Source organism: Vigna umbellata, chromosome 10 (genome assembly GCF_029865625.1).
Source record: "Vigna umbellata cultivar VRB3 chromosome 10, Vumbellata_1.0, whole genome shotgun sequence".
Taxonomy (NCBI): Eukaryota; Viridiplantae; Streptophyta; class Magnoliopsida; order Fabales; family Fabaceae; genus Vigna; species Vigna umbellata.
Window position 1 is genome coordinate 10726705 of NC_142174.1, and position 26829 is coordinate 10753533.

Consider the following 26829-nt stretch of genomic DNA (forward strand, 5'->3'; position numbering starts at 1 on the left):
TTGAAATACGTGAGGCTTTATATTTAGGTCTCTCTTTACTGTTAGTCTCTTTCAAAAATTCTTCAACCACTCGTTTTACCACTTTTGGATCTTCACACCAATGAATTTTTCTTCATCTAATGAAGGAATGGAAGTACCTATAGTTAGTATCCCCTTGTTCTACCATTTAGCTCTTGATTTTTCTATCAAAATTGAATCCATTTTATTATTCAATAATCTAAGTTAACTAAGCAAAACCATTCTCTCTACTCTTTTGTCCTCATCTAAGTTACTCTTTTGTCCTCATCTAAGTTACTCTTTTGTCCATTTGAGTACTCACATGCGTTCCTAATTTATATCACTTTATGTACTTAAATGTGTGAATTCAGGCTTTTTATAGTTATATAATCTCAATTTAAAAAACTAAATTACTTAATCATTTAAAGTTATATGATTGAAATTGTTATTTTTATTGATTTTAAAGGCTAATTTAACCAATGTGTTACTCTGGGCTCATAGCCGACCGAACAGTAAAGATGCAAGAGAGCCTCTAAGTTATTTTGGGCTCATGGCCGACCGATAATACCTCTCAGGCCAATGAACCGAGCCGACAAACAGTTAACGGATCGGTAAAAACAGCCGTTAAGGTAATCAATAATAATAACTGTCGTTGATGGGGAGTTAATGAAAATAATTGTCATTTATTGACAATTAATAGGAATAATGTCATTTATTGGTGATTAATGAGTCAGACCTAATGGTAAGCCCATTATAATTATTTATAAATATTTGTCAGATAAGGGGCTGGTGACTTTTGAACCCTTATAACTAATATTTATTACAAGATTATGACAAAAAATCACTCATTTGAACGTCGGAGTGTCTTTTGCAGATATCCTCTCCCGCGCCTTGGACAAAAAAAAAGAGAAAAGACATCACAACTGAATAATGAAACAAACAACTTTGAATGTTTTGGATTAGGATTCTAAATTCTGACGCATGGTTATTATACGTGATTCACAGGTTCGGATGCCAAATTCATAGGTATAGGTTCACAGGTTTATAGACTGAATTTCACTCGGACCAGCATTGAATAAAATAAATACTCAATGCTAATGAGTAAATTGATGAGAAAAAAGATTGTGTTCGTATATTTAGAATTGTTTAAATAAGAAAATAAAAAGTGGGAAAAAATTATTATGTAAAAAAATATTTATTCATTGTTATTGTTGTGGAAAATAGTTAGTTACCCATTGACCTAAGCGGCAATTTGTAGTGCATAACAGGACATTAATTATTATTCAACGAATTTTGTTGTTAAAAACGAACCTTCAAATAGCAAAAGGTTGTTGGAAAATAATGTTTTATGAACAGACCACGTGATGTCGGCGTTGCTCGTAGGCCACATGATTTCTTCAACCTTCAAAAGTCAACGTATCTCGATTTGGGACTTCTATCAGATCACAACAACTAATATTATATTATTGTTATTGTTATTTTCATTTTAAAAAACTTTTTTTAGAATTTTTTATCACTTATTTTGTTATTAAACTAAACCAATTCAATTTAACGACTTTGTGTACTAATACTTACTATCTCTTTAATTAAATAGAAGTCCTCACATCTTTAATACATATGTATTATATATGATTGTTCGATAATTTTGGATCTAGAAACTTTCAATCTAATAACAAAATGATCGTTTTGATCAGTCTATTAAAAAAGAGTAGCAAATAAAAATAATTATGTTAACCTTAAGTTAAGTCATTGATGTATAGATCATAATTGAGTCAACATTAATTAGAAGTACATCTCAAAAGTTTATAAATATAAATTTGATATTCAGGTAGTTAGTTACTTTTTACTACTATTTATTATCGCAATGTTTAAATAAATATTAACTTTAGTATCAGAATGTTTTCTGCATGTAGCAATCAACACACTCAATCATACCAAATAAGAGAAAAAACCAAAGACTAAGATTGTTATCTAAGATTAGAATTTAAAGATTATTATTAAGAAAAGATCCGTAAACCAAATCAGCATCTATGCATTAAGTTAAATAAGTTTATGGTAAATTTTTTTAAAAATCATTTGTTTATATCTATTCATGTTTAAAAAGTATGTTAAGTTGGCTTAGATGGTACTTTTGTACCTTCTAAATTAATAATATCGACATGTTATTATTACAGTGAAATATCTAAAAGATACTGATATGTCACAGTGAAAATTAAGATATTTGATAATTTAAAAGTAAAAAAATCTAGTACGTTCAAATTAACATATAAAAAATACTAATAAAAGATTCTTTCAATCATAAATAAAGTTTCGATTTTTACTTTTGACATCTTTATTTTTAAGTACATCTTATATCTTTACTTATAGTTCATTACAGCATATAAAAAAGTTTAGGTAAACTTTTGTGATATAAGTTGACAGTATATAAAAAAGTTGCATTGCATGTCCCAAAATTAAAAGAAGAAAATGGAAACTATGGAGTCGACGAGAGGACCAGGTCTTGTTGTAGTTGACTTTGGTTATGAAAAAGAAAGGCATTGTTCTTCCATTTAATTCTTATAGTTGACAGAGAATTATGAAATAATGTCTGTGTTTATTGAAATAAATGAAGAATGAATGGATTAAGGAAAGTATAGAAGGGTTTATTTTGTCAAACCGACCAAGTCAGAGATGAAAAGACAGGACGAGAGAAGAAGGTTTGAAAAACTTTAACAGAGTATAAACACACACAGCTCATAGCTGCATGGATATGTGGAACAAAGAAAAAATGGTGAAGTTTCTTACACATCTCTAAGACAAAAGTCAAACCGCCAAGGGCCACTCCTTCCAACTTCACTATATCTTTCTCACTGAATTCTCTTTCAAATTAACTCACTCCTATTTTCATATTTCATCACTTCCAACTTCCCCTTAATCCCCTTAACAACTTCTAAAATCGTTTTAATTAAAGATGTTTCATTACATTCATTAACTTACACAATAATAATAATTTAAATATATTTTTTTAAAAGATAAAAAAGTGGACTTTCAGATTTTAAAACAAATAATATTTATCTTGGTTTTTCAAATATTATAATTATTCTTAACGAACTTGAAATTAAAACATTGATACTGTATACGAAAATGAAAATCAAATAAAGTTTCAAAAGCGAATTCTTGATTTATTAATCTTTTACCGAGGATTAACTTTCAATTTCTTTAGATCTTAGTCTAATGTACTAAATAATCACATTGTTTAATGATTGAAATTAAGAAAAGTTTAAATATATTTTATACTTTAACATTCTAACGTGTATTTTTGAAGACAAAATTATATAAAGTTTTTAAAATAAACAATACTTTAAATATATAATTAACTCTAATAATATTATCTCACAAATTTAAAATCGAAATAACAGTATAAAAATAAACAAAAAAAGTGAAAATACTTTTTAAGACAAAAATAAAAAAGATACTTTTAAATATCGTTTACTTACTAATTCAAGGAAAATATTAGTTTATCATAATTATAAAGTAAACAATACCTTAAATATTATGATTATACAAGTTTTTCAAACGTTATGATTATTCCGGTGATGTTATCTTAACAAATTTTGGAGAAAAACATTAAATATTATATGTAAAAATGTAAACAAAGTTTCAAAGACAAATTCTTAATCCATTAACCCTTCATTATTAACTTTCAATTCCTTTAGATACCGAAAATACTAAATAATACACGTTAATTAAAAATTGAGATTAGAAACCATTTAAATATATTTTATTCTTTAACATTCTAAAGTGTCTTAAAGATAAAATTATTATAAATTTTTTAAAAAACAATATTTTAAATATATAATTAATTCTAATAATATTATTTGAAATCGAAATAACAATATAAAAATAAATATAAATTAATGTGAAAAAAAAATTAAAACAAAAATAAAAGTAAAAAATACTTTTAAATGCCGTCTATCCACTAATGAGGTTGATGGAATTGAGTGGAAAGAAATATATTAGTTTATCATAATTATAAAATATAAATATTTGTATATTTAGTATGATTTATTCAATTTCAATGACCGTGAGTCCAGTGATTTTCGTACACATGGAAAGCACCTATTAAATTTTCACACATCACCATGCCTTCTCGGAGACTATAAGCAGAGCCCAACGACACGTTTGACATTACGCCAACTACTATTTTCATGCACATCCCTATGCATTATGTTTATGTATCAAACAGAAAGGAAAGAATTATAATGACAGAACTCATAAAATAAAATAAAATAAATCTACTTTTACATTATTTGCATCGATTAATAATTTTTTTTAGGAATATTTTGATCATTAAAAGATTTAGTTCTTTTATTTATAAAAGAAATTTAGAAAATAATAAATTTAAAATATGTGTAAAAGTTTGTTAATGTCAAAATAATAAAATTAAAAAAAAATTGTTCGGATAAATAAAATTAAGAAGTTGAATAAACTTTCCTTCACTGTTTTTGTTTTCAACATTTTTTATCTGGACAAGTAAAAAATAGTTAAAATAATTATCTATACTAAAAACATGTATTTGTAACGAAGATCATATATTCTGTTGTGTATTTTTCTTCAGTTAGTTTTTTTTTTGAACTGTTGGTATTTATTCTTGTTTAACTATGATAAAATATTTCTATACTAATATGGTTTTGAATAAGTTCTCATTTATTTGTCAATATTTGTATTATTACATTTTTAATTAATTTTAAATGATAAATCTTATCCTAAATGCATTCGATTTTGATCAATTATTACATAATTTTCTAGGTCTCGTTGAAAAAAAATATTTTTAACTTACGTAGCTAGGAATATTACTTATCATCACACAACTCTTAAGCCTTTGAAGATAAGACTTAAGTCTTTAAACCTTTATTTGTTTTCAATTGTACATCTGAATAAATTCAAATAGAAAGTCTCAAAAACAAGAAAAGAAATACGAAAACAAGATGCTTTTAAGACAAAAACTTTCCACAACTAAGTGCGAAGAATGTTTAAATATTTCAAATATAATAATATTCTAAAAATTACATTATATCATAATACAACCTATAATTCAAATGATATATTAAAATGTTATAATAAAAACTATAATTCAAATGAAAATATTAAAATAAATAAACGAAGTAAATTAATTTATTATTTTATTAATACAAGTTTATATTATAATTTCATATATTAAAACGATATTTTTTTATACCAACACCAATCAAAATTTTCACAAATTTTTCTCTCATTTCTTACCTTCTTTTCTTTAATCAAAACAATATTACTTTCACATATTTTTTTTTTCAAATTAACTTATTTCCACTCTGTCACATTTATCCTCTAATCCAAACATAAGTTAAGCAACAAGACTTATTCTGAGATAGTTCGAGATCTTACATATTATCTATCATACAACGTGTACTATATATCTAAATGATGTAAAAAAATCTGTGTTAAAATATATATATATATATATATATATATATATATATATATATATATATATATATATATATATATATATATATATATATATATATATATATATATATATTCTTTATACTTTATAATTAAAGTGAAAGCTTAAAAAGTTAGTGGGGTTAACATATTTGTATTAATTGGTAAAAAGTGCAAAAGAAAGTGATAAAGATGGATGATGCGAAGAGAGCAATGTTTGGGTCGAGGCTATTGGGTTGGAGGTGAGACCTGTGACCGAGTCACCTAACTCGGTCAGTCTGGAAAGGTCATGGACCCTACCTATGGGAATGCTACTTCTTCTCTTCTTTCTCTTCTTATCCATATCCTTCAACGTGCCATGCTTTCACTCTCCCAACGGCACCTACCTCTTTGAAATTCTCTTCCCTAACTCATATACCATACTAATGGTAATACCATCCATGCTACTTCATTTTCATCCACAAAATCAACACACAACTATATTCTTCATAAAATAACATATCTCTACATTAATATTTTATCTAATCTAAATATAAAAAAAATACGCCAACACCCACTCTTTCAATTATCTAGAACTTTTTTTGTAATTCCCAAGCTAAATCGACAACGACACTTTCAACACAACCAATACTTTCACTCCAAATGTCGATTTTCATTAAACACAATCAGTCAACTCTTTTGGAAAACATGGTTTTCAATAATTAACACAATCTGTCGTAATTTTCCCATTTGTTTTCCTACTGGGTGCGCTTTCTGACGAAAGGAAAAAGCCACCGTATGGTACAGACAAAACGATAAAGGCGTCTTTTGGATAAGACATTACAGAGAGGAGAGTCAAAAAATGTTAGACGAGGAAGTTTTTGTTTTGTTTTGTTTTAATCTGGGAAAAAAAATTGAGGATGTTTTTTGTGGTTATGGATATAGAAGAGTGGAGGAGATAAGGGAGAGTGAAGTGGTGTGAAAGAAAAGGAAAAGGAAAAGGAAGTGAGAAAAGGGAGTGGAGCGGCGCGGCCCAACTTTCCGCCGTATACTGCCATGTTTTGCATTTATTAAAAGGAAACGAGAAAAGGTCAATAATCGTATACTGCCAAAACATACCTTTTTCAGAGTCAATCCCACGTTCCACAACCGTCTCCACGCGTTCTCTTTCTATTGCTGCTCCCGAATTTACCCAATTGCCCTTCGTGGATTGCAACAGTGTTACTGCCACGCGTACGGTGATCCATAATCTGATAAGAGTTGAGAGGAGTCACATGCAGGTACAGAAAAAATAAATTGAAGAGAAGGAAGGGTTTGGGAGCTTTCACGAGTGCTGTCCCTCACATTTCAAAGATAGGCCTACCATCCCATACCATGCCTTTTCACAAACACCTTTACGCCTTTAATGCCATGCCCATTCGTTGCCTTCCATTCTTCTTTCACTTTCTCATTTTCTTTTTTTACCATCATCACACACCAATCATACACCAATCTCTCTCTCCATTCAATCATCAATCCGTGCCTTCCGCTCAATATATATAATTTATTGCTTTATGTTTATGCATGTATTTGTGTAAGACGAGACACACTTTTTTTTTTCATGGTCTTTTTATCTACTGATTTCTGAATTTTTTACTCCAAGTTTCTTCTAATTCGAGCGGAACGAGAGGTCTTATAAAAGACATTTTACACTTAAGTTAGTGACTTACATGATAATATTATTAATATTCAGTACTCAGCTCCAAGTTTCTTCTAGTTCGAGCTGAAGGAGATGTCGTATAAAAGACATTTTACACTCAAGTTAGTGACTCACGTGATAATATTATTAATATTCAATATTCAGAATTAGTTCAACCTATTTACCTTTGTGGATCCTACAATCAGTTATCAATATCTTTAATTAATTTATCAGTTGTTTATTTGTCCAAACTATTAGTCCAATTATAATAACTTAAGTGTAAATATAACATCAATAACTTAATTGTTAACATAACATTAATAACTTAAATGTCGATCTAATATTTAATTTATTTTAACCGTCAAAATTAACAGATCGAACGGTTGTGGATGTTGATCGGTCTATCCCATGTTCCGTACACTTTATATAAAACAAAAAATAAATAAAAAATCATCTTTAATAGAGCTCTCTTGCCCACTCCTCACGTTGACACGTATATAGACATTGATTTTTGGATACGGAAAAACATAGGCTTTGCTGTTGAGTTGAAAAGAAGGCAAAATTAGGGTCTAAAAGCTTGCTTCAGATCAGAAGCTAAACTCTACTGCAAGAAAAAAGAGGAGCCTTTGGCAATCACCATGTGCTCCCCATACCACTCACTTTACCTCGTCGTCGCTAACTAATCAACGACTTTGCATCGGCATTTCGTTCGAAATGCATGCGCACAATTTCAGTTTGATTTTAACGTACTCTTTCTTACACTACACACGGTTCACGGTGAGCAGCGAGAGTGAGCAAACTTTGTTCGAGGTTGACACCGATCAGTGTATAATGCCTGGATTCCCCATGTGTGTCTTGCACAAAAGCCTCTGTTACTTGTACAAATGCATGATTGCTTCTTTTTTCCTTTTTCTGGGAAAATATTTTGTCACCATTCACTAATTCACTTCTTCTGTCTTCAACCGGAAATGCCTTCAAAAGTATCGCTTTCACATTCAATGCTACGGTTCCATTTCGAGATAGGTGGCATAGACACGTTGCTGTTTTCGCTGGCACCGTTGAAAGTCAACATAAGAAAACCCACTGTTTATCCTCTATCAGTGCTTATGAATCCACAAGAAACGTATCTTCAAACAAATCATGCATATTTTGATTCTCAATGCGTCCCATCCGATCAGATCAAACTGCAATTTTAAAGGAAATGATAATTTTACAGTGATAAATCGAAGATAAAAATATGTAGATTTTACAGTGATATTGAAAGAAAAAAAAAAGGTGAGTTTGATTTAGTAAGAGAGAATTAAATGTTACTGGTAAGAGAAGGGCAATGATACGTGTTGATGTAGGAAACGCGTGGTTCTGACGCAGAAAAGGACCTTTTTGGAATGACATCCTCTGACCTGTGAAACTAGCCCTCTCTCATCACGTTCTGATATATCGCTGCAATAAATTGCAAAAGTAGGCTTTTTTCTGGTTGGGTGATGATGCAGTGCAGAGGTCATGGAGATGGACCCTCTGTTGTTGTTGTATGTAGATGGACCACGAAGGTGTCAAATCCGAACCCCTAATAAACCATACAATAAAAATTCTTGCCCCCTCTTCTTTTCCAGCAAATTCTCTTTTGGTGAAGATCAAGTGCAATTCTTTTTAGTCTTTAATACCTGTCTTTGATTAAATTAAATGATCGACACTGTTGCTTCTACTGCTCTACTCTCTTTATTGCCTTTGACTTTTGCCAATTTCCTATGCTCTTCCCCTTTTTCTCATTTCCCCCTCTCCATCAAAATATAATAATTACTTCGCATAATCTCTTAATTATTTACACCAAAACCTATACCTTTTAATAAAATGATATCATATCATATATTCTTAATATAGGACTACAAGTAAAAGAAAAAAAGATTTATATTAAAATTTTCCCAAAACTTTGGGGGAAAAAGTATCTCATGTATGTACTTTTGCTCCAAGGATGGTACTAGGTTTTGAATTTGAAGTTTGCAATACTGACCTGCAATAATTATCCAAATCAATGCTTAATTATGTAGAGCCATAGATAGAGAAGTACCTGTGGGCAAGCGAGGGCAGTGAAGTAATTTAGCGTGGGAGGAAGATGGTCACAGAGACAATTTGAGACGAATGAAACGATCACGTTGTGTGAACGGGGATTGGTTTGAAAAAATCTGTAGGAAAGTGCTTCCTGTTTCTATAAATAATCCCTGCCCAATGCTAATTACCAACACTCCCACCATAGCATACTGTTCCAAACCCCACCGCAACCCATTGTCTATATTAATTATCATCTTCGTCTTCCTCTTCTCCCACTCCTCTCTTCTCCTCATAAACTGTAGCCATAGAACTTGCAGACACTATTTTTTCTTTCCTTCTACGGTTAGGAAGAGGGACCAGTCTTTTTCCAGTGACCTTCTTCGTATACGTTTTCCTTTTTTTTTTACATCGGTTGCATAACCCTCCTCTTTTGGCTTGCCAGTCTTCCGGTAAAACGACGCTGGAGATTAAGGTTTGGCCAAAACCATGGACGGAATGCAAGAAAGAAACTCACAGCTCGGAACTGATATTGGCTCCTCCTTATCAAAGCTGATATTAACCAGTGGCTCAAACACCCTGGACTCAATCTTCTCAGATTGTCCCCCAACAAACGCCGCCAGTAGCAACTCCGTGTTGGACTATTTAGAACCCTTTGGATCTTCCGGGTTTGAGCCTTTGGGCTCTTCCGTCTACCTTCGCCAGAGGGACATCCTCCAAAAGTTCTACCAAGAAAGCCGGGGGAACGGGAACGGGAACGGCAGCGGATCTCTTCTTCCCACTTCCTTGGCAAACCCGTCTATAAATTCTCTTTACACTGCTTCGTTGACTTCTTCTTTGACCAACCCTTCCAAGAAAAAGCTCTACAGGGGAGTGAGACAGAGACACTGGGGCAAATGGGTCGCCGAAATTAGACTTCCCCAGAACAGGATGAGAGTGTGGTTGGGCACCTACGACACCGCCGAAGCAGCCGCCTACGCCTACGACCGCGCCGCGTACAAGCTACGTGGAGAGTACGCGCGTTTGAATTTCCCCAATTTGAAGGACCCGACCAAGCTGGGGTTCGGAGATTCCGCCAGATTGAACGCCTTGAAGAGCTCCGTCGACGCCAAAATCCAGGCCATATGCCAGAAGGTGAAAAGGGAGAGAGCCAAAAAGATCGCCGCCAAGAAGCTCAGTTCCGCCACCGCTCACGCAACCCGCAAGGAGAGCGAGAAGATCAATTCCTCCGCTTCCTCGTCGTCGTCGTCGCTGCCGCTGTCGCCGCCGTCGATTTTTTGCGATAATTGGGCGAACGAGTTGTTTTCGCCGAGCGTTTCGGAGGATGGGATTTGGAAGGGGGAGAACTCGCCGACCTCGGTTTCGACGGAGTGTCAAATGATGGTAACAGACGAGACGGAGTTCGAAGGTTGTTCTCTGGCGAGGTTGCCTTCTTTCGATCCCGAGTTGATTTGGGAAGTTCTGGCCGTTTGATAGAATGTTTCTTAGGTGATGTGCATAATATGAAAACGAAAATATCAGTGTTGTGTGGTTTTGTTTTGGTTTTTGTGTGGTGAGAGAGCGGTTTCTTAGCATTTTGAGTGGAATTGCTATGGCTGCCGTTTGGGCCTTGGTTTTTTGCTCAAAGGCTCGCTTGAGGAGTTTTCCTTTTGCAGTTGTTGTGATACAGATCTCCCTGCATTATAAATTTTCCTATCACTGCAATGCTACTCTCTTCTCTTCTCTTCTCTCCTTCATCCTCCATGATTGATACTCTACAATTGCATTTCAGTTCTGATTACTGTTCACCTTGTATCATGATAAGATATTCTACTGATTTCATAACATTGATTTCTTACAGGTTCCTCATTCATATAATAAGAATTACTAGTAGTAATTATTATATTTCTTAGCATATGAGACAGATTCATTCTTAAGATAAGATTTTTAAGAATCTAAGGATGGATGGATGGATGAGTCACATATGAAGAAAAGTTTAACATTATATAAAAAAGAATGTTCATATATTCAATAATTTCTTAAAACTTTAAGTTGAACATGATATTAATTTCTTTTTATCTAAATTTGGTTCAAGTCTTATTCTCACTCTCAAACAAAAATATGCATTATTTTAGAATCGAATAATATCTAAATAAAAAATAGGATATTTTGAGAGTTGATTAATTCAATTTTTACTAATTATTAAAGTTCTATCTATTTTTTTACTATTGGAGTAACGAAATTAGATTATTATACAGTAATGGGTTACTAGTTTTTTTACAAAAATAAGTTATAAATTCTATTATAATAACTTTATTATTAAAGTGGAATTTTGTTGGAGTTTTTAAATTTGACATGATATTATATATTTCACAAAATTAAGTCGCTTAAAATTTAGCAGCCGAGATGATATAATAAAATTCTTCTTATTTCTCTACAATTATACAATCTTTCGTGCCTGTTTGAAATTGTCATATAGAACACTTTCTTAGAACACAATAACTAAAGAAGGTTTAGCACCATATTTTTCACACACTTTTTTTTCTTAGTTGAAAATTTGTACTAATCACAAAAATTGCGTGGATATTATGTATTATTTAATGCATATCAATAAATGTTAATCGTTGACATGACTTTAAATTATTGGAGTTTAGGTCTGAGTTAAATTATAATTTAATTTTTTTGTTCAATACACTTTTTTTTGTTAATTATATATTCTAATTTACTGATATATAACATAAGTGAATATCCAACAGTAAGGAAACAAATAGTCTCTTTTTACTGGTATTATGCTAGAAATAAATTTTGGAAAGTATCTTAGACATAAAATAGTTCACATAACTTTATTTTAAAATAAAAATTTATTTAATTTTGCATTGTTTAAACCAATGAAGAAAGGAAGACAGGCATAGGATCCTTTGTTGTAACGAAATGTTTGTAGTCGACCACCGTGTTTTTCGCACTTAGGTTGGGGAGATTGTGGAACATGTTTTGGATGTGGAACATGCTTTGGAAGAAGGAATTTTATAATGCATGTCTTAAATCAGGAGCATCCATGTATCATATGGGTGTAGTGTAACTATACCATATCATAAAACTATTAATCTTTATTTTTTATTTATTTATTCATATTTAAATGCAATCCTAACATTTTATTTTCTGATGCAATCACAGCTACAGCATTGAATATGCCAGGAACAGACAGCAATGTTTGCAACGTACAATTACACGACCAAAGGCTAAGGCCATGTTTTTTTGTTTTGAGTTGATAATTAATATATTTTTTTTATATTTTCTTACAACAAAACTTTAGTTCAGAACTTTGCTCATATAAAACCGAGTCTGAAAGTGCTTTATTTTTTCCTTTGAATAATAACTTTTATGCTTAATTCAATTATATTTAAGAATTTGTGATGAAGAGTTTAAAGTTTGATATTACTTTTATAACAAAAAAATTTCCCAGCACACAAAATTTCAACGTTTACAATTAAACATTATAAATGATATTTTATTTAAAACAATTAATTACTTATGACGGTCTATTTCTCCATACAAGTTTTCTCGTGTGACCGTATAATTGAGAGGCAAAAACCGAACGTTTACACAAAAATAAGATATTAACATTAATTCTAACTCTTTTAAGACAAAATATAATTATCACCAATTGAACCATAATTAGAATGTAACTAATTAAAAACTTATTTGAAATCTATAAATATAAATAAGAGATAAAGATATAAATAATTACATTTAATACAATATTAATTTTTGAATAATTAAATTTTACTAACTTTAATAATTCTACTAAATTATGAGTGAACAACTTAAAATTAAACATTATTTTTAAATAGTTAACTTCACCCCACCTCCAAAACAACTTCAAATTTAAACTCTTCGTGTTTATGCACATGCTTTATTAATCACATTATATTTGTCAAAACTAACGCAAGCAGACACTTAATAATAATAGTTTCCTCTCGAATAAGAGTTATGATAATTTAATTCCGCAAAAAAAAAAATATAAAAAAAAGATAGTTATTTATTAAACGGGGAGGACCAAACTTGTCAGTTTTTTTTTTCCTTACTTCTGTTTGGGTCTTTTTAATTAAGTCAACTGAATGTTTTAAATATCAACTGACGGATACTGTGTTTGCTATTTAAAACTATAAATTTAAAATGTACTTAATTATTTGATACTTAATTATATAAAAATTAACTTCATATTTTGAAGACGTGTATATATTACAAAAAAAAAACATGAAACTACTGCTGTATATTTATGTTCTGGTTTTTGAACTTTACTGAAATACATCACCAAAATTACGAATAGTCGATAACCAGAAAACTACTAAATAGTTTTATTATGTCAAGTTTTAAATAAAATCGATGGTGTAATGATTTATTTCATAGACAAATAATCAAATTCGTGAAACATTAAAAAACGGTATCAAGGTAGTTGGCAATCCAGACTTGAAGAATCCGAAAGCATAAAAATTTGGGGACGTAATCCTGTGTGTTATATATATATGAATGAAACAGGCATGATTAATTAGCCTTTAGAAAAGAACAGAAAAAATAAAAAATGAAGAGATACATACATACGTAAATAAATACATGACTACGTAACGTACGCGTATATGGTATTTAGAATGTATGATGAATAAAAACTAGAAGCGATTCAAGAACTTGCGGATCCTTCTGACCAACCCAGTGTTAGAGTCGTTTATGCGTTGGTCACGGGGAGCAAACCTCCTCTCCATGCCACGTTGGCGAAACAAAGCGGGTTCAACCACTCCAAATCTGGTCCAGCCGCGTGCCACGTGTCTCACACCGGCACGTGGCAGTTTGTTCTGGGAGCGTTGACGCGGCTTCCGCGAGTCAACGCGCGAGGACTGCGGCAACGGATTTCTGGGATTACGAGGGTCGAAATTGAAAACTGTGAAGGGAAGAGGTTTAGGTTTTTGCATTGGGTTCGGATTGATCAGGGGTTGAGGTTTGGGGTTGGAGTTTTCGGGTTGCCATTGGTTTTGGTTTTGGTTTTGGTGAGATTTGGGAGTGTTGGAAAGTGAATTAGAGTTGGTTCGGTGAAAGTGAATGTGGAACGGAACACGAGCGTCTGAGAAAGTGAAGAAGAAGAAGAAGGAAGAAAGGAAGCAGAAGATAATGGCGAAGGCTGTACTCATGGCGATTCTTCAAACAAAAACATGAAGATTCAGTCTCAGAAATTCGAGATATAGAAACAGACAGCGGATGAACGGACTGTCAGGGAAGCCAACCACGTGACTGGAATCCATCAACTTCTTTCCCTAATTTCTTCACCACTTCACAATTTTACCATTTTTATTTATTTATTTATGTTTTTTAAATAATTTAGGGTTCTATAATTATATATATACAGTGATTAATTACTCCTCTATCCTTAATTTGAAGGTTTTTAAGAAGCCCTTTTTTACATTGATACAGAAAACAGAAACTATAGAAAAAGAATTTGGAAACCGTTGACTTTGTTTGAGTGGGGTCTCAAGATCTTGGTACTTCAAATTTAGTGGCAAGATTCGAAGACAAAATGCTCCATGCTTTCTTCAGATTTCCATCATGATGGTGAGATCACACATTGGAAGAAAAAGTCATTAAGCCTTTCTTCCTCCTAAGTAGTATCTTACTAATAACGGGTTTCGCGTGGTTTCCAACGTCTTTTCATTCAATTAACTAATAAAATAAGTTGCCCTTTACAAACCTTCAAGGATAATAATAACAAACAAACAATAAAATAACCTTAATTAACTCGACAAATCAAATCAGCTCAATCTTACTTATTAAAATAAATGCAACTGATGGTATTCATTGCAATGTCTCGTTTTAATCGTGTTTCTTTCGTACACTAATTAAAAATTTAACCAAATGATTGTATTAATCATATTGTCAAAAGTAATTTAAGTAAACTATTAATATTTTGTTGCGCAAAATACCAAACTATTAATCATAATGTCGAGGTGCGTGATTTGTGAGTGGGGTTATTTTCTAAAGATATGTATTGTACTGAAAAACTTCCTTAATCAATATCGATGAATATTTAATTGTACCTTATCTTTGAATTGACAATAATGATTGTTTCACGTATAAGACAATCGCATTGACGAAGCTAGCCTTCTCGAAGACGGAGCTGACCTTTAGAAAGCATATATACAGAAAATATTAATTTAATTTATAAAAAAACAAGTTGAATATATAGGTGTGTAATGAAAATATATGAATGATTTATGAAATGGATAAATTCAAGGTAATAACTTTGTTTTCTTAAAATCAGATCAAATGAAATAAACTTGTTTAAACAAGAACCTTGCACTACGGACGATCCAGAAAGTAGCGCCGACATCAATCTAACTGTCGGCGTTTTTTCAATCTTTTTTACTGCATTGTCTCTCACTCATGGCACTAAAATTCTTTTTTCCTTCGAGTTTGGTCATCTCATAGCATTGCTGAACAGTTTACATAAACACTCATTGCGTACTGTTCTACTCATTCATTCATTCTTTCACTCGGGTGAGTAATAACCATGTACCGTACAGACCGAGCAGTCCAAAGGGAACAACGCTAAATCGGTTTAACCGGACGGTAGGTGAACTGGATCATTAAAACCATGATTAAGGTAAATAGTGATTAGAGCCACTGAGCTAGAATTGGGTCGTGATTAACTTTTCACTAATCACAAGCCCATGATGAAAACTATAAATATAAGTAAAAAGTAAGTGGTAGATATGTTGCATTTACTGCACATTTATTACTGTTCTATTAAATTGCTGAACGAATACTAACTTTGGTATCGGAGAATCTTTAATAGGTTTCCTCCCGAACGGAAGAGTAAGACAATGGAGCTTGGAGCGAGATCAAACAACAATAAAACAAATTATGAAAGAGTTTGATGACTCAGCCCATAACCAAAACAAATATTCAAAATTAAAATTTATATCACATTCTTTATTATAATTCAACCTATTTTAGAGACACGACAGTTCCTTAAAAGATGTTCACTTTAGCATATGTAATGCTAACAACGATCCTGCTAGCTAACTACCCATGCAAATGCAAATTCAATTTCAATTCAATTTCAATTTAACAGTTGTTTGCCAAGACTCTCAGAAGAGCCGCGCTCCTCCATACATTTCTCTCTTTATCACTTTCACCGGTAATTATATTTTTCCCAAAATCATTTTATTTACTTTTAGGAAAAGTTATCAAAATATATTTATTTTTCATATTGTAAAACATTTTAGAAATTTAGCGAACTATATGCAGAAATTTGGGATTTTTTGTAATGCCCGATGTTGGAAGTTTTACACTCAAAAATAAGATTAATCTATAATAGAAATCTTATCATTTTGTGAGATTAAATTAAATTTAAAATTTATTTTTTAATTGTGCAAATGTTTTGTTCGTACAATACAATAGAATGAAGCATGTTCTCTTTTGATTGATTGAGTGAAAGATAAAAGGTTGGTACGTATGTATGGAAAGGAAGCACTTTCGACGTTGAAGCTTCGTTTGATGATTTGAATTGAACATTCCACCTTAAAAAGTTAGTGCAGTTTTGTTCCACACCAAAATAATTGGTCAAACCATACCACTACTCCCACGGTTGGGTTGCTCTTTCCTATAACAAAATGCCTTTTAATCTTTTTCTTATGTTTTCTTTCCTCTTTCCCAACAATATTTCCAAACATCAAATCCAATTGCTTTCATGAAATAAACAAAAATAAAAAGGTAAATTTATATCTGCAATATATTTATGGCAATTTTTATCCTAGAATACATTATTACGTTCAATTTACTATATAATTTCACAACATTCTTTTGATAACATTTTAATATTGTTATTCTGTGATTAGTTTATATTGGTATTTATGATTATTATTATCGATTGTAGAATAATTTTAGACCAATCACAAAATAACACGTAGATAATATTATCAAAAAAATGTTGTTAAAGTATCATTATCTATTATTATATGGAAAAAGTCTTTTCTCTAAATATCAATGTAGTTATGTTATTCAGTAATGTATTTGTAATCTCATTATTTTCTTACTTATTTTAGAATGGCTCTTCTCTGGTAGTATTTCATAATTATTCCATTAAAATAGCTTAAATTAGAACATTTGAAAAGTGGAGGAGGACAATTAGTTCAGCAAACTTGAGTCCTAAAATCATAGTTGGCCAGAAATTCAACGATTTAAAATCTATATTATGCATACTCTGAACTGTGGTGATGATGACAATTTTTATTTTCATTTGTTAGTTGTAGTTGAAAGTGGGTGAGAGAAATGAAAGAAGGGAAAATAGAAAAAAAGAAGGGAAAAATCTCATTATTTTATTGTTATTTTTTTTTCTAGTTTTATTTACAACAATAAAAAATAATGTGTTTGTTAAAGAAATATATTAAATATGTATTTATTTGTTTTTTAGAATATTGAATGTTTTTAATCGATGAATTTTAAGAAGATAACGATATTTTGATAATATTTTTTTATAATATTTTAATATTATTTATGTGTTATTTTATGAATGGTCTATATTGATGTTTATAATTATTAATATTAATTATGAAATAATTTTAAATTACAAAATAATACATAAATAATATTAAAATATTAAATGTCGCTGAAATTTCATTATCCGTTTCAAGAAAGTAGTGAGATTTTACTGTTTGCTTTGGTATATCTTGCACAGTTAGAATTGTTCTGTGCACATAAGTTATGATAAATATTAGAATTTAAGATTGGTATAAATTATTTATTTATGGTGAAGTGACCTCAATGATGTGATATATTGGGGTAAAGAAAAGCTTGGTCTGATAAGTCTAGTCTAAGCATGCGTTTCTAGAATCTATGAACACAAGAAAGGACCAACAACATAACATTATTTTTATCAGATTCCATATTAAATCAAGTTTCTAGAATCAGTTAATCAACCATTCAGCCTAATTGGATGCATCTCTTTCTATACCACGTCACCGACAATGACTCACTTTTTTATAATAATATACTTCTTCGATTCTCCAGATTTCAAATCAATTTCTTTAACAAAATTTGAACTTTCAAATATACATTCTTCAATTAATTATACCTTCTATTACAGTGTTTTTTTTAATAATTTGACTTTTTTTTATTTATACTATAATATTGCAAGAGCTAAGAACTGAGCTACAAAGTGGTGTTTGAATCTAATGGAATGTAAAATACAACATCCAATTGCTATAGTATGTGAGTTCAAGGAGCATCGTATACTTTTATATTTAATTAATTTATATGCCTTTTTGGTAACCACTTACTTAGCTTGTAATTTCTATAGGTACAATTTTTATATTTTTTTTATGAATTTCATGAAAATGGATATATTAAATTACATTTCTACATTGAAAAAATTACACATTAACCAATTCTAAAAAACTACATGTAAAATAGATGAAACAACTTGGTTTCAAAATAACTTGTTCTTCTCGTTGTTTATAATTTGAATATATAATTGTTTTCTTTTTCTAATTTACTTTCTAGTCGTTTTACATTTAAAAAGTTGCTTCTGCAGACAATACTAAAAGAGTATATTTTTACATATGTCGCTAAAAGTTATGTCAACAAAATACATATGCGCAAGATAAATGAAGCTGACTTATTTTGTAAGCAATTTGTAATTCATAGAGGTACATGATTAATTGTTTATTTAGAGTGATTTATTTTTTTATATAATTTTTAGGATATCGGTACAAAATACATATTTTTAATATTCTTGACAAAGAACGACTTTAATGAAATGCTTGCAGAGTGAATAAAAAAACCTTCTTCAAAATATAGATGTTCTTCTTTTGTAATTTTTAATTTGTAATTTACATAGTTTCAAAATACTTATCAACAAATAAGTTTATGTAGTTCACTGTATCTGAAAATAATATTATTAAAAAGGACAATATATTTTAATAGAGATTTTTTAAACAATATTTTAATATAAAATATATGACATTTTTCATTGAGTTTAGAGTGAGTAAACATAATAATAATAAATAAATAAATAAATAAATAATGAAAAAAATAATGCATGCGTTGTGTTAAAATATTAAAAAAAATTCTGTTAAAATATATTTATTCTTACAAAAATTGCATTCAAGGTTCATGATAAATAAAAGGGTTTGAATTTCTTTAAAATGACCACTATCCTAATATACCATTCATTCAAATATAACTTTTATAATTCGTTTATATGTAAGTATTATAATGAAAGTTTTTGCAAGCACTATCCTTTAAAAATGAACTTAAGTATTAATAGATTGTCCGATAACAATATAATAGGATAGAACAACATATTCAATAAACAACAAATATAGTTAACATATTAAATAAACAACAAATATAGATAACAATATAATAGGATAGAACAACATATTCAATAAACGACTTGTAAAATAAGGTTTGCACCTATTTATATATTATAAATTGACTTTATCAATGACGTGAGACTTTCAATAACTATAAACAAAAGTAAAAGCCAACATTATTTAACCTTTATAGTCAAGACATTAATAAACATGTAGTGAGAGAAAAAAACCACTGAAATTAAAGAAAAGACAAAATAAATATAATATTTATTAAAAAAGACTTTAAATCTTGTACAATCTAATAATAGAATCAGTTTAAAAATTAAATTTACATTTATCTATCTATATAGATATATATATTATTTCTGATAGAAATATAAGAAAACACCATATCATCATCGTTTTATTGTTATTGACGAGAGTTGTCCATATTTAAAAAATAATTTATTTATGAAAATAAAAAATTTCGATTATTCATGCATCAATAATGCTATCCTCCAATTTATTGATCACAAATACAGATATCTACTAGTCAAACTCACCATTTTATAAAGGGAGAGGGATAGTTTTGTACCAGCCGTTCCCAGCATGTGATGTATCCACCAAGCGGTCATTTTTTTACCTCACTCTGTTCGACCTTTTCAACCTCTGCCATCAAAATTACAAAACAAAAAACATCAACAAATTATCCAATCTCCTCCTACAAACATTGGACACGAACCATGGAAAGTTCGTTCGTTGTCAGTGAAATTCTTTGCGGTCTTTTTTCCCTTTATCGAGGTAAATCAATCATAACGCCTGTAGTCTGGTACGACCATGCCAAATGTTAGATATGGTTTCACACATAAAATAACTAAATTAATATTTTCGATCGGAAGAAAAAAAAAATAAAGTCACCCAAAATTTGTTCTGCTTTATGTTCACACGTGCACTGTGTTGTGAGGTATCTGTATATTTTTACTTTACGTGGATCTGACACCTTCGTTGAAAATCTGAAAAAATGGACTGTCTACTGTTGCAGGAAATCGTGAAATGTTAAACAATACGTTCTATCTAACTGTAATATAAAAATACACTCTGTGTATATCCTCTAGAAGGTTTTATAAATTAACATTAGTTTGACTGACCCACAACCAGAGACAGAGCTAATTAATGAATACAATAAAATATTACTCATTTGTATTTGTACCAATACTAATACATTTTATAACATCACCTTTTATCTCCCAACTCCATTGCCTCATTAGTTTACTTATATATATTATTAAAATATTTTTATAATTATTATATAGAAGCAGCGTACAATTGTATGGTACCTATAAGTTCTCTCATATTCGACCAGTTTAAGAACAAAATTATTCAATTCCTCTGAGCATTAGTCTCTGCGTTCTTCTTCCTCTCTCCGTGTTCGTGTTCGTGTCAGCGGTAACAAGGTGAGAAGTCGAAGATGTCAACCACCGCAACTACAACATCAGAAGGTTCTTTTCTTCATGAATTAATTTATGCTGTAAATAATTAGTGTTTGCGTTTCGTTCGGAAATTCTGATAAAGGTTAATACGATGCAGAAGTGAGCAGCAACGAGTGGGAAGTGATACACATGAGCGAGCAAGAAGAGGATCTGATTCATAGGATGTACAAGCTGGTCGGAGACAAGTAAGCTTCCATGTTTTATGTTGTAGTGCATTTTTCTTTCTTAAACAATCAGAAAACTCCATTGCACTTTAACGAGGATTTGGGTTTCTGCGTTAATTCTGTGCATCTGAAGTTTCCAGAACTTTGTAGTTTAACCAGGATTCGATCTGTAGCATGCACCTAGATAGAATTTTAACCGTAGATGATTATATAAGTTGACTTAAAAAGGTCAGAGGAACGAATGGTTATAAAAATAGAATGTTCATTCATTAAGTTTGGCCATTCATGGCAGACATTGACTATTTGGTAGTGATGAGTTATTTGGCTAAAGGCATCATCATTGCTTACACACCAATAGTTAATTACAAAACAGATTATAACTCTTCTCATGGTGAATATTTTTTATCTTCATTTTCTTTATTTCCTTAATCAGAGAAGTTTAATTTTTATTTTATCAGTTCGTCGCTGTATTTTTCTTTATCTCTACCCATCAAGATGTTAATAATGAAAGTGGAAAGAAAGTAAAATTAACATAAAAGTGAGACAATTTTTAAATTGCGTGGTAAGGAAAAACAGAGAAAAGAGATTTTTTTATATATTGTAAGTAGAATAACAAATATCGTGAATAAATAAATATTAGATAATTAAGTTATTTTACATTTTATGATCATGATTCTGTGTTTTCTTAACTTAAGCACGATATCGACCATATTGTTTGCCCTTCTATTCCTTGTCTTTTTCTTTAATCCTTTTCGTTGAAAATTACCTTAGAAACAAGTCGTATTTGTTAATATTGTTTTATTATTTCAAAATCACTTTTAAAAATAGATATCTACAATGATATAAGTACTTAAATTTTCGTTTGGCTTCCGAGCTTTGCCTCTTGAAATTAGGTATTATTTGTTCTTTATTTGCTTATTCTTTTGACTTTTAAAGAATTCGTATTCTTTGTAGTTTTTGTTATTTGTTATGTCCTATGGTGTTTTCTTTGCCTCATTTCTTTAAGTTTGTTTATCTTCCATGTCATCTATTTGTACCTTTTTATCTTATTGAAAATATTGCAAAAAAAAAAAAAAAACTAGTGAACTTCATAAATTTTAAATATTGGCAAAATTAAGTTAGATTTATCAAAAACAATTTTTTTTCGAATAATTTATTAATATTTAGACAGATGTTATCCTCTTGTAGGTTCTTCATCCACACATTTTCCGGTTGAACACGAGCCTTTTAAAATGCATAATCTTTGCACTTTTTTTTATTAATTTTATCGTGTTTCATAATAAAGAATTTAAATGGGTAATAGTCATGGGCCATTATTAATGTCAAACAATTCGTTTGAACATTATCTGATTTAATATTTATAAGTTGCATACTTTTCCTTTTAAGTGAAAATATTGAAAATACATGAATGTTAATTTGAATTTGCAATTGAATAGGTGGAATTTGATAGCGGGTCGCATTCCGGGTCGTAAAGCAGAAGAGATAGAGAGATTCTGGATTATGAGACACACTCACACTTTCTCTGTTACAAAAAATCAAAGTAAAGCCAAAGACTCTTGATTTTTTCTTTTCTATCTTTCTGGGCATAATTCTCATAAATATATAAATTTCGGTTAAATATGTTTTACACGTCTATAGATTTCAGATAATATTTTCTGTATTTTTAGACTTTTATTTATTTTTTGTTATCAATATCAGTTTCTAAGGGTTACAATATTTTTTGTTTATTTTTTTATCTCTTTCGAGGACTGATATTGATGATGAAAAACCTAATAAAAGACTAAAAATATAATCAAAGTCCAAGGGACTATAATATAAAATAAAAATCTGAAGTTTGATAAGATCTTAAAAATATATTTAACCGAATAAATTTTGTTCTGAATTTTTTGTGTCGCCCATTGTATTCCTTCTGCTTGAATCGTAAACTTCCGTCAGTGTCATAGAAGCTATGAAAAAGTTTGCATTTTAGTTTGTATAAAAAAAAGTGTGTATTAGACTACTTTAATTTAATTTAAGTGATTTATGATTTCAACTTGTGATTTTTTTATTTGAATGTCTCCTAATCAGTATCATCCGTAATTTCTGTCACACACTATATAAATCCTTTACACACAAAATAAAAATAAATGTAAAGTATTTTATTAAGAATGTTACAAAAACGTTTTAGAATAGAAAAAAAAAACAATATAATTTGATTACCAGATTAGAATCGTTAAATAAAGTTTTAAAGTAAACATTGTACACACTGCCGAATAAGAAAGACTTAACGAAAAGATTATAGTATTTTGTTGTTGTTAAAGAAACATGATATTTCGAAATAAAAATAGAAGAATAAGCACAAAATTACATTCACTTCAGAACACCAATATAAAAAACGATATTAATTTATAAAAATATTTTTTTAAAATTAATTTTAAAAATAAATAATTGTATAATTTTATTCTAAATAATTTTTTATTATATAGATTATTTTTTTATTATGGGTAGTTATTTGAATTTTTAAAACTAGTAATTTAAATAAAAATAATAATAAGAACTGGTATACAGGAAAAAAGTAGTTAATTAGATGATTTTTCTTTATTAATCTCCTTTATTAATATATTTAGTTTTAATAAAAATTACATATAAATTTTATACTTTCGCTCAAAATGACAATAAAATTTATTATGTTACTTTGAGGTCATCTTCTAAACTTGCAAAGACATTTATTCATCTGTGAAATACAACTGTAACAAGTTTTCCTACAAATTATAATTAAATGATACTTTAAGATCAATATAATAATATACATTATTTAAATCATAAAGGAGGCATATGTATAATCATAAATAATTTAAAATTTACAAATTATCATTCATTCTAATAATCATACATCAACATATAAATCTAAATGGCAAAAGATACTCATGAAAGAATGTCTTTCAAAAGAAATATCATGTGACTTGTTATGAACAACTTAAATTTGCAAACTTCAAAGGATAACTTCAAGGCATGCATATTCATTCTGTTTTATGATTGCAATAAACTTTTCCTTCATTCCATAACTGTTTATAAATGATAAATACATTCAAACAAGAATTCACCTGAATTTTGGCAAGCTTGACAGAATATTCATGTATTATATATGTATTTTACTCATAATCATTCTAATATTTATCTACATTTATATGTAACATAACAATTAATCATAACATTACATTATTATATTGTTGTTTAAACCAGATTCAATTAGATAATAAAATGTCATTATGGTCTATCTTAAGTGAGAATATTTCACAAAAGTAAAAAATTGTTTGAATGAGGAAACAAAAATACAAAAAAACTAAAACTGTATTCTATCTTTTCTTAAGCAAAAGAGCAATGAAAGAAAAGATAGTTGTCCTTTATCTGTGATATGGTTTTGGAAGATGCAATGATATGGTTTTAGGCCTAAAAAAATGTGTCAAAAGTTTTTTAGTACTAATTTGTTTTAGGTCTCCTACAACAAAATAAAATAATGTCTCAAAAAAATGTCTTTTAGTATTAATTGTTTAGGTCTTTGAAAAAAATAAAAAAATTTAAAAATTTTAAAATAAACTTATAATATATTTTAATATAAATTATATTATTAGTATATAATAAAGTGTTATCCTTAAGTTTGATTTAAATTTCTTAAACCTTCTAACTATATGTAGGATTCTAACTTATCTTTGCACCATAGATAGGATTATAAACAAGTTTTATTGCATAAGATTGAAGGACTTTATATTGATAAATAAGATTTCGATCAACTCTGAATCAAGATTAAAGAAGTTCGTATAAATGAGATTTCGATAACAATAGATAAAAAATGAAGTATGTAAGAATTTTATCACCATCAAACTAGAATAAAGTACATGATTTAAAACAAATACGAAGATGAATACAACAAGATGCACATCAAGGATGTTTACCTTACCTTAAGAAAAGAATTACAAGTTGAATAAAATATTTGACTATAAATGGGATTGGGAAAACCAAAATAAACACTCAGATTAGACAAATCAGAGATTGAAATTAGTGTGGAAAGTTGACAAAAGTATTAAAGGAAAATTGCACTAAAGAGACAATGTTTCAAAGTTTGTCTTCAAAAGAAAAAAACATTAATGTCCATGAATAGATTGGTCAACATGGAATTCTTAAATTCAAAAACATGTGAAGTAAAAGGAATCACAAGAGAAGAATTTGGATGGCTTAGCAAGATAGCAAATATCAGAAATCTTGTTTTCTGTAAATGGTTGATGTGTCATCCACAAAAGAATTAACTTGGTTTGCTTTTTGGATGGTTACATTGAACTTTGTCTTGTTTGTGTCTGGTAATTTTCACATGGCTAAAATTTGTCCAATGCTTTCAAAAAGCAACTCACATGTTTACAAATCTTATACGCACTAACTATTTTCATCAAATCATAATTACATCTCACTGTGCATACAAAAATCCATTTATGATCTCTTATTTTGTTTGGTTTGAGTTTCATTAATATAGGTAAAAAAAGCGATTAGAGGCAGCAAATCCTATCTCTTCTTATGATCTCTTATTTTGTTTGGTTTGAGTTTCATTAATATGGTTGAAACTTCAATAAATTTTTCTCTTAAAAAATTTATCAATAATATCAGAATTGATGATTAGTTTTAGTAACAATTCCAAACGAGTAGTGAAAATTATTACTAATAAATATACTTTACTCCTCAATTCTCTTTGTTGTAATTTTCTATCATTTTAACATGTTTTTTTTTAGTATTTTCAGTTTTTTCTATTAATTATTCCGTAACAATATAATTTTTTATAACTTATAGTATTTCCTACATAATTATCTAAACTTAAAACAAATAATAGACCAATAAGGAATATAATGTATTCTTCTAGAAGTGAAAGGGATAAAAAATGAAATAAAAGTATTTTTTTAGTCAAAACTTGCGCGGAGTATAAAGTGCATGCACATAGGCGTCTTTATCGTTTCAATATTAATTCTCTTTTTCACACTATAATTCTTAATCCTTCCACAAGTTCTACAGCAAAAGGATGTGAATTTATTCCGTTTCTTTCCTTTTTCATTTGGTCACTATCAGATTGAATTAATGTTTGGGTATAGGTAAGGATCAGGTCGTATCAATAGTATTTATTAGTTATTCAATCTGAAATAAAAAAAATTATTTATTATTCATTTTATTAATAGTAGGTTATCTTTTAAAAAATATTTATGAGTATTTATAAAAAATAAATTATAAATTCAATTTAATAAAATACAAATTTAATTTAATTTTTAATCAAGACAAATTAAGTTTTAATTTTTTTTAAATAATTGATATATATATATATATATATATATATATATATTATATAACTTATTTTTAAATAAGTGTTAAAATATTTATTATTAAATAAATATTCACATGTATTAATTATTTACCTTAAATTTTTCTCATCCCTTATATGTATCCTCAAAGAATCTTCTATCCGAAAACATTTTAAACAAATGGTAAATTAGGAACCAATGGTTTATCATCATAATCAGAAACTTATTATGACGTGTACTGGACTTGGTCAGCATTCTATTGTTCACTAACAAAATATCTCGACTAAAACTCATTTTCTCAGTCAAACTTTGACTGATTTTCATACATTACTTACATTTGACAATTAAATAGCACCCATTCCTTTGCTTCATCATTCA

General features: G+C 29.3%; 3 protein-coding genes across 3 annotated transcripts; 2 read left to right on the forward strand and 1 right to left on the reverse strand.

The window, feature by feature from the left end:
- Window positions 1-9046: 9046 nt before the first annotated feature.
- LOC148191879 (Integrase-type DNA-binding superfamily protein) lies at window positions 9047-10869 on the forward strand. The gene has a single exon (XM_088100187.1). The coding sequence runs from the start codon at window positions 9650-9652 to the stop codon at window positions 10631-10633; it is 984 nt and encodes a 327-aa protein (XP_087956313.1). The 5' UTR covers window positions 9047-9649; the 3' UTR covers window positions 10634-10869.
- A 2937-nt stretch (window positions 10870-13806) lies between these two features.
- LOC148191880 (uncharacterized) lies at window positions 13807-14322 on the reverse strand. The gene has a single exon (XM_088099974.1). It carries the CDS (start codon window positions 14320-14322, stop codon window positions 13807-13809), a length of 516 nt encoding a protein of 171 aa, XP_087956100.1.
- Window positions 14323-20817: 6495 nt separating this feature from the next.
- LOC148191881 (MYB-like transcription factor ETC3) lies at window positions 20818-23168 on the forward strand. Its single transcript, XM_088100189.1, has 3 exons — window positions 20818-20981; window positions 21070-21157; window positions 22573-23168. The coding sequence occupies exons 1-3, from the start codon at window positions 20951-20953 to the stop codon at window positions 22694-22696; spliced, it is 243 nt and encodes an 80-aa protein (XP_087956315.1). The 5' UTR covers window positions 20818-20950; the 3' UTR covers window positions 22697-23168.
- Window positions 23169-26829: the final 3661 nt, after the last annotated feature.

Coding starts and splice junctions, on each gene's coding strand:
- LOC148191879 (XM_088100187.1), top strand. CDS start 9,650: ATGGACGGAATGCAAGAAAGAAACTCACAGCTCGGAACTGATATTGGC.
- LOC148191881 (XM_088100189.1), top strand. CDS start 20,951: ATGTCAACCACCGCAACTACAACATCAGAAG. Junction 20,982..21,069: donor CGCAACTACAACATCAGAAG/GTTCTTTTCTTC, acceptor AATACGATGCAG/AAGTGAGCAGCAACGAGTGG. Junction 21,158..22,572: donor TACAAGCTGGTCGGAGACAA/GTAAGCTTCCAT, acceptor GCAATTGAATAG/GTGGAATTTGATAGCGGGTC.
- LOC148191880 (XM_088099974.1), bottom strand. CDS start 14,322: ATGAGTACAGCCTTCGCCATTATCTTCTGCTTCCTTTCTTCCTTCTTC.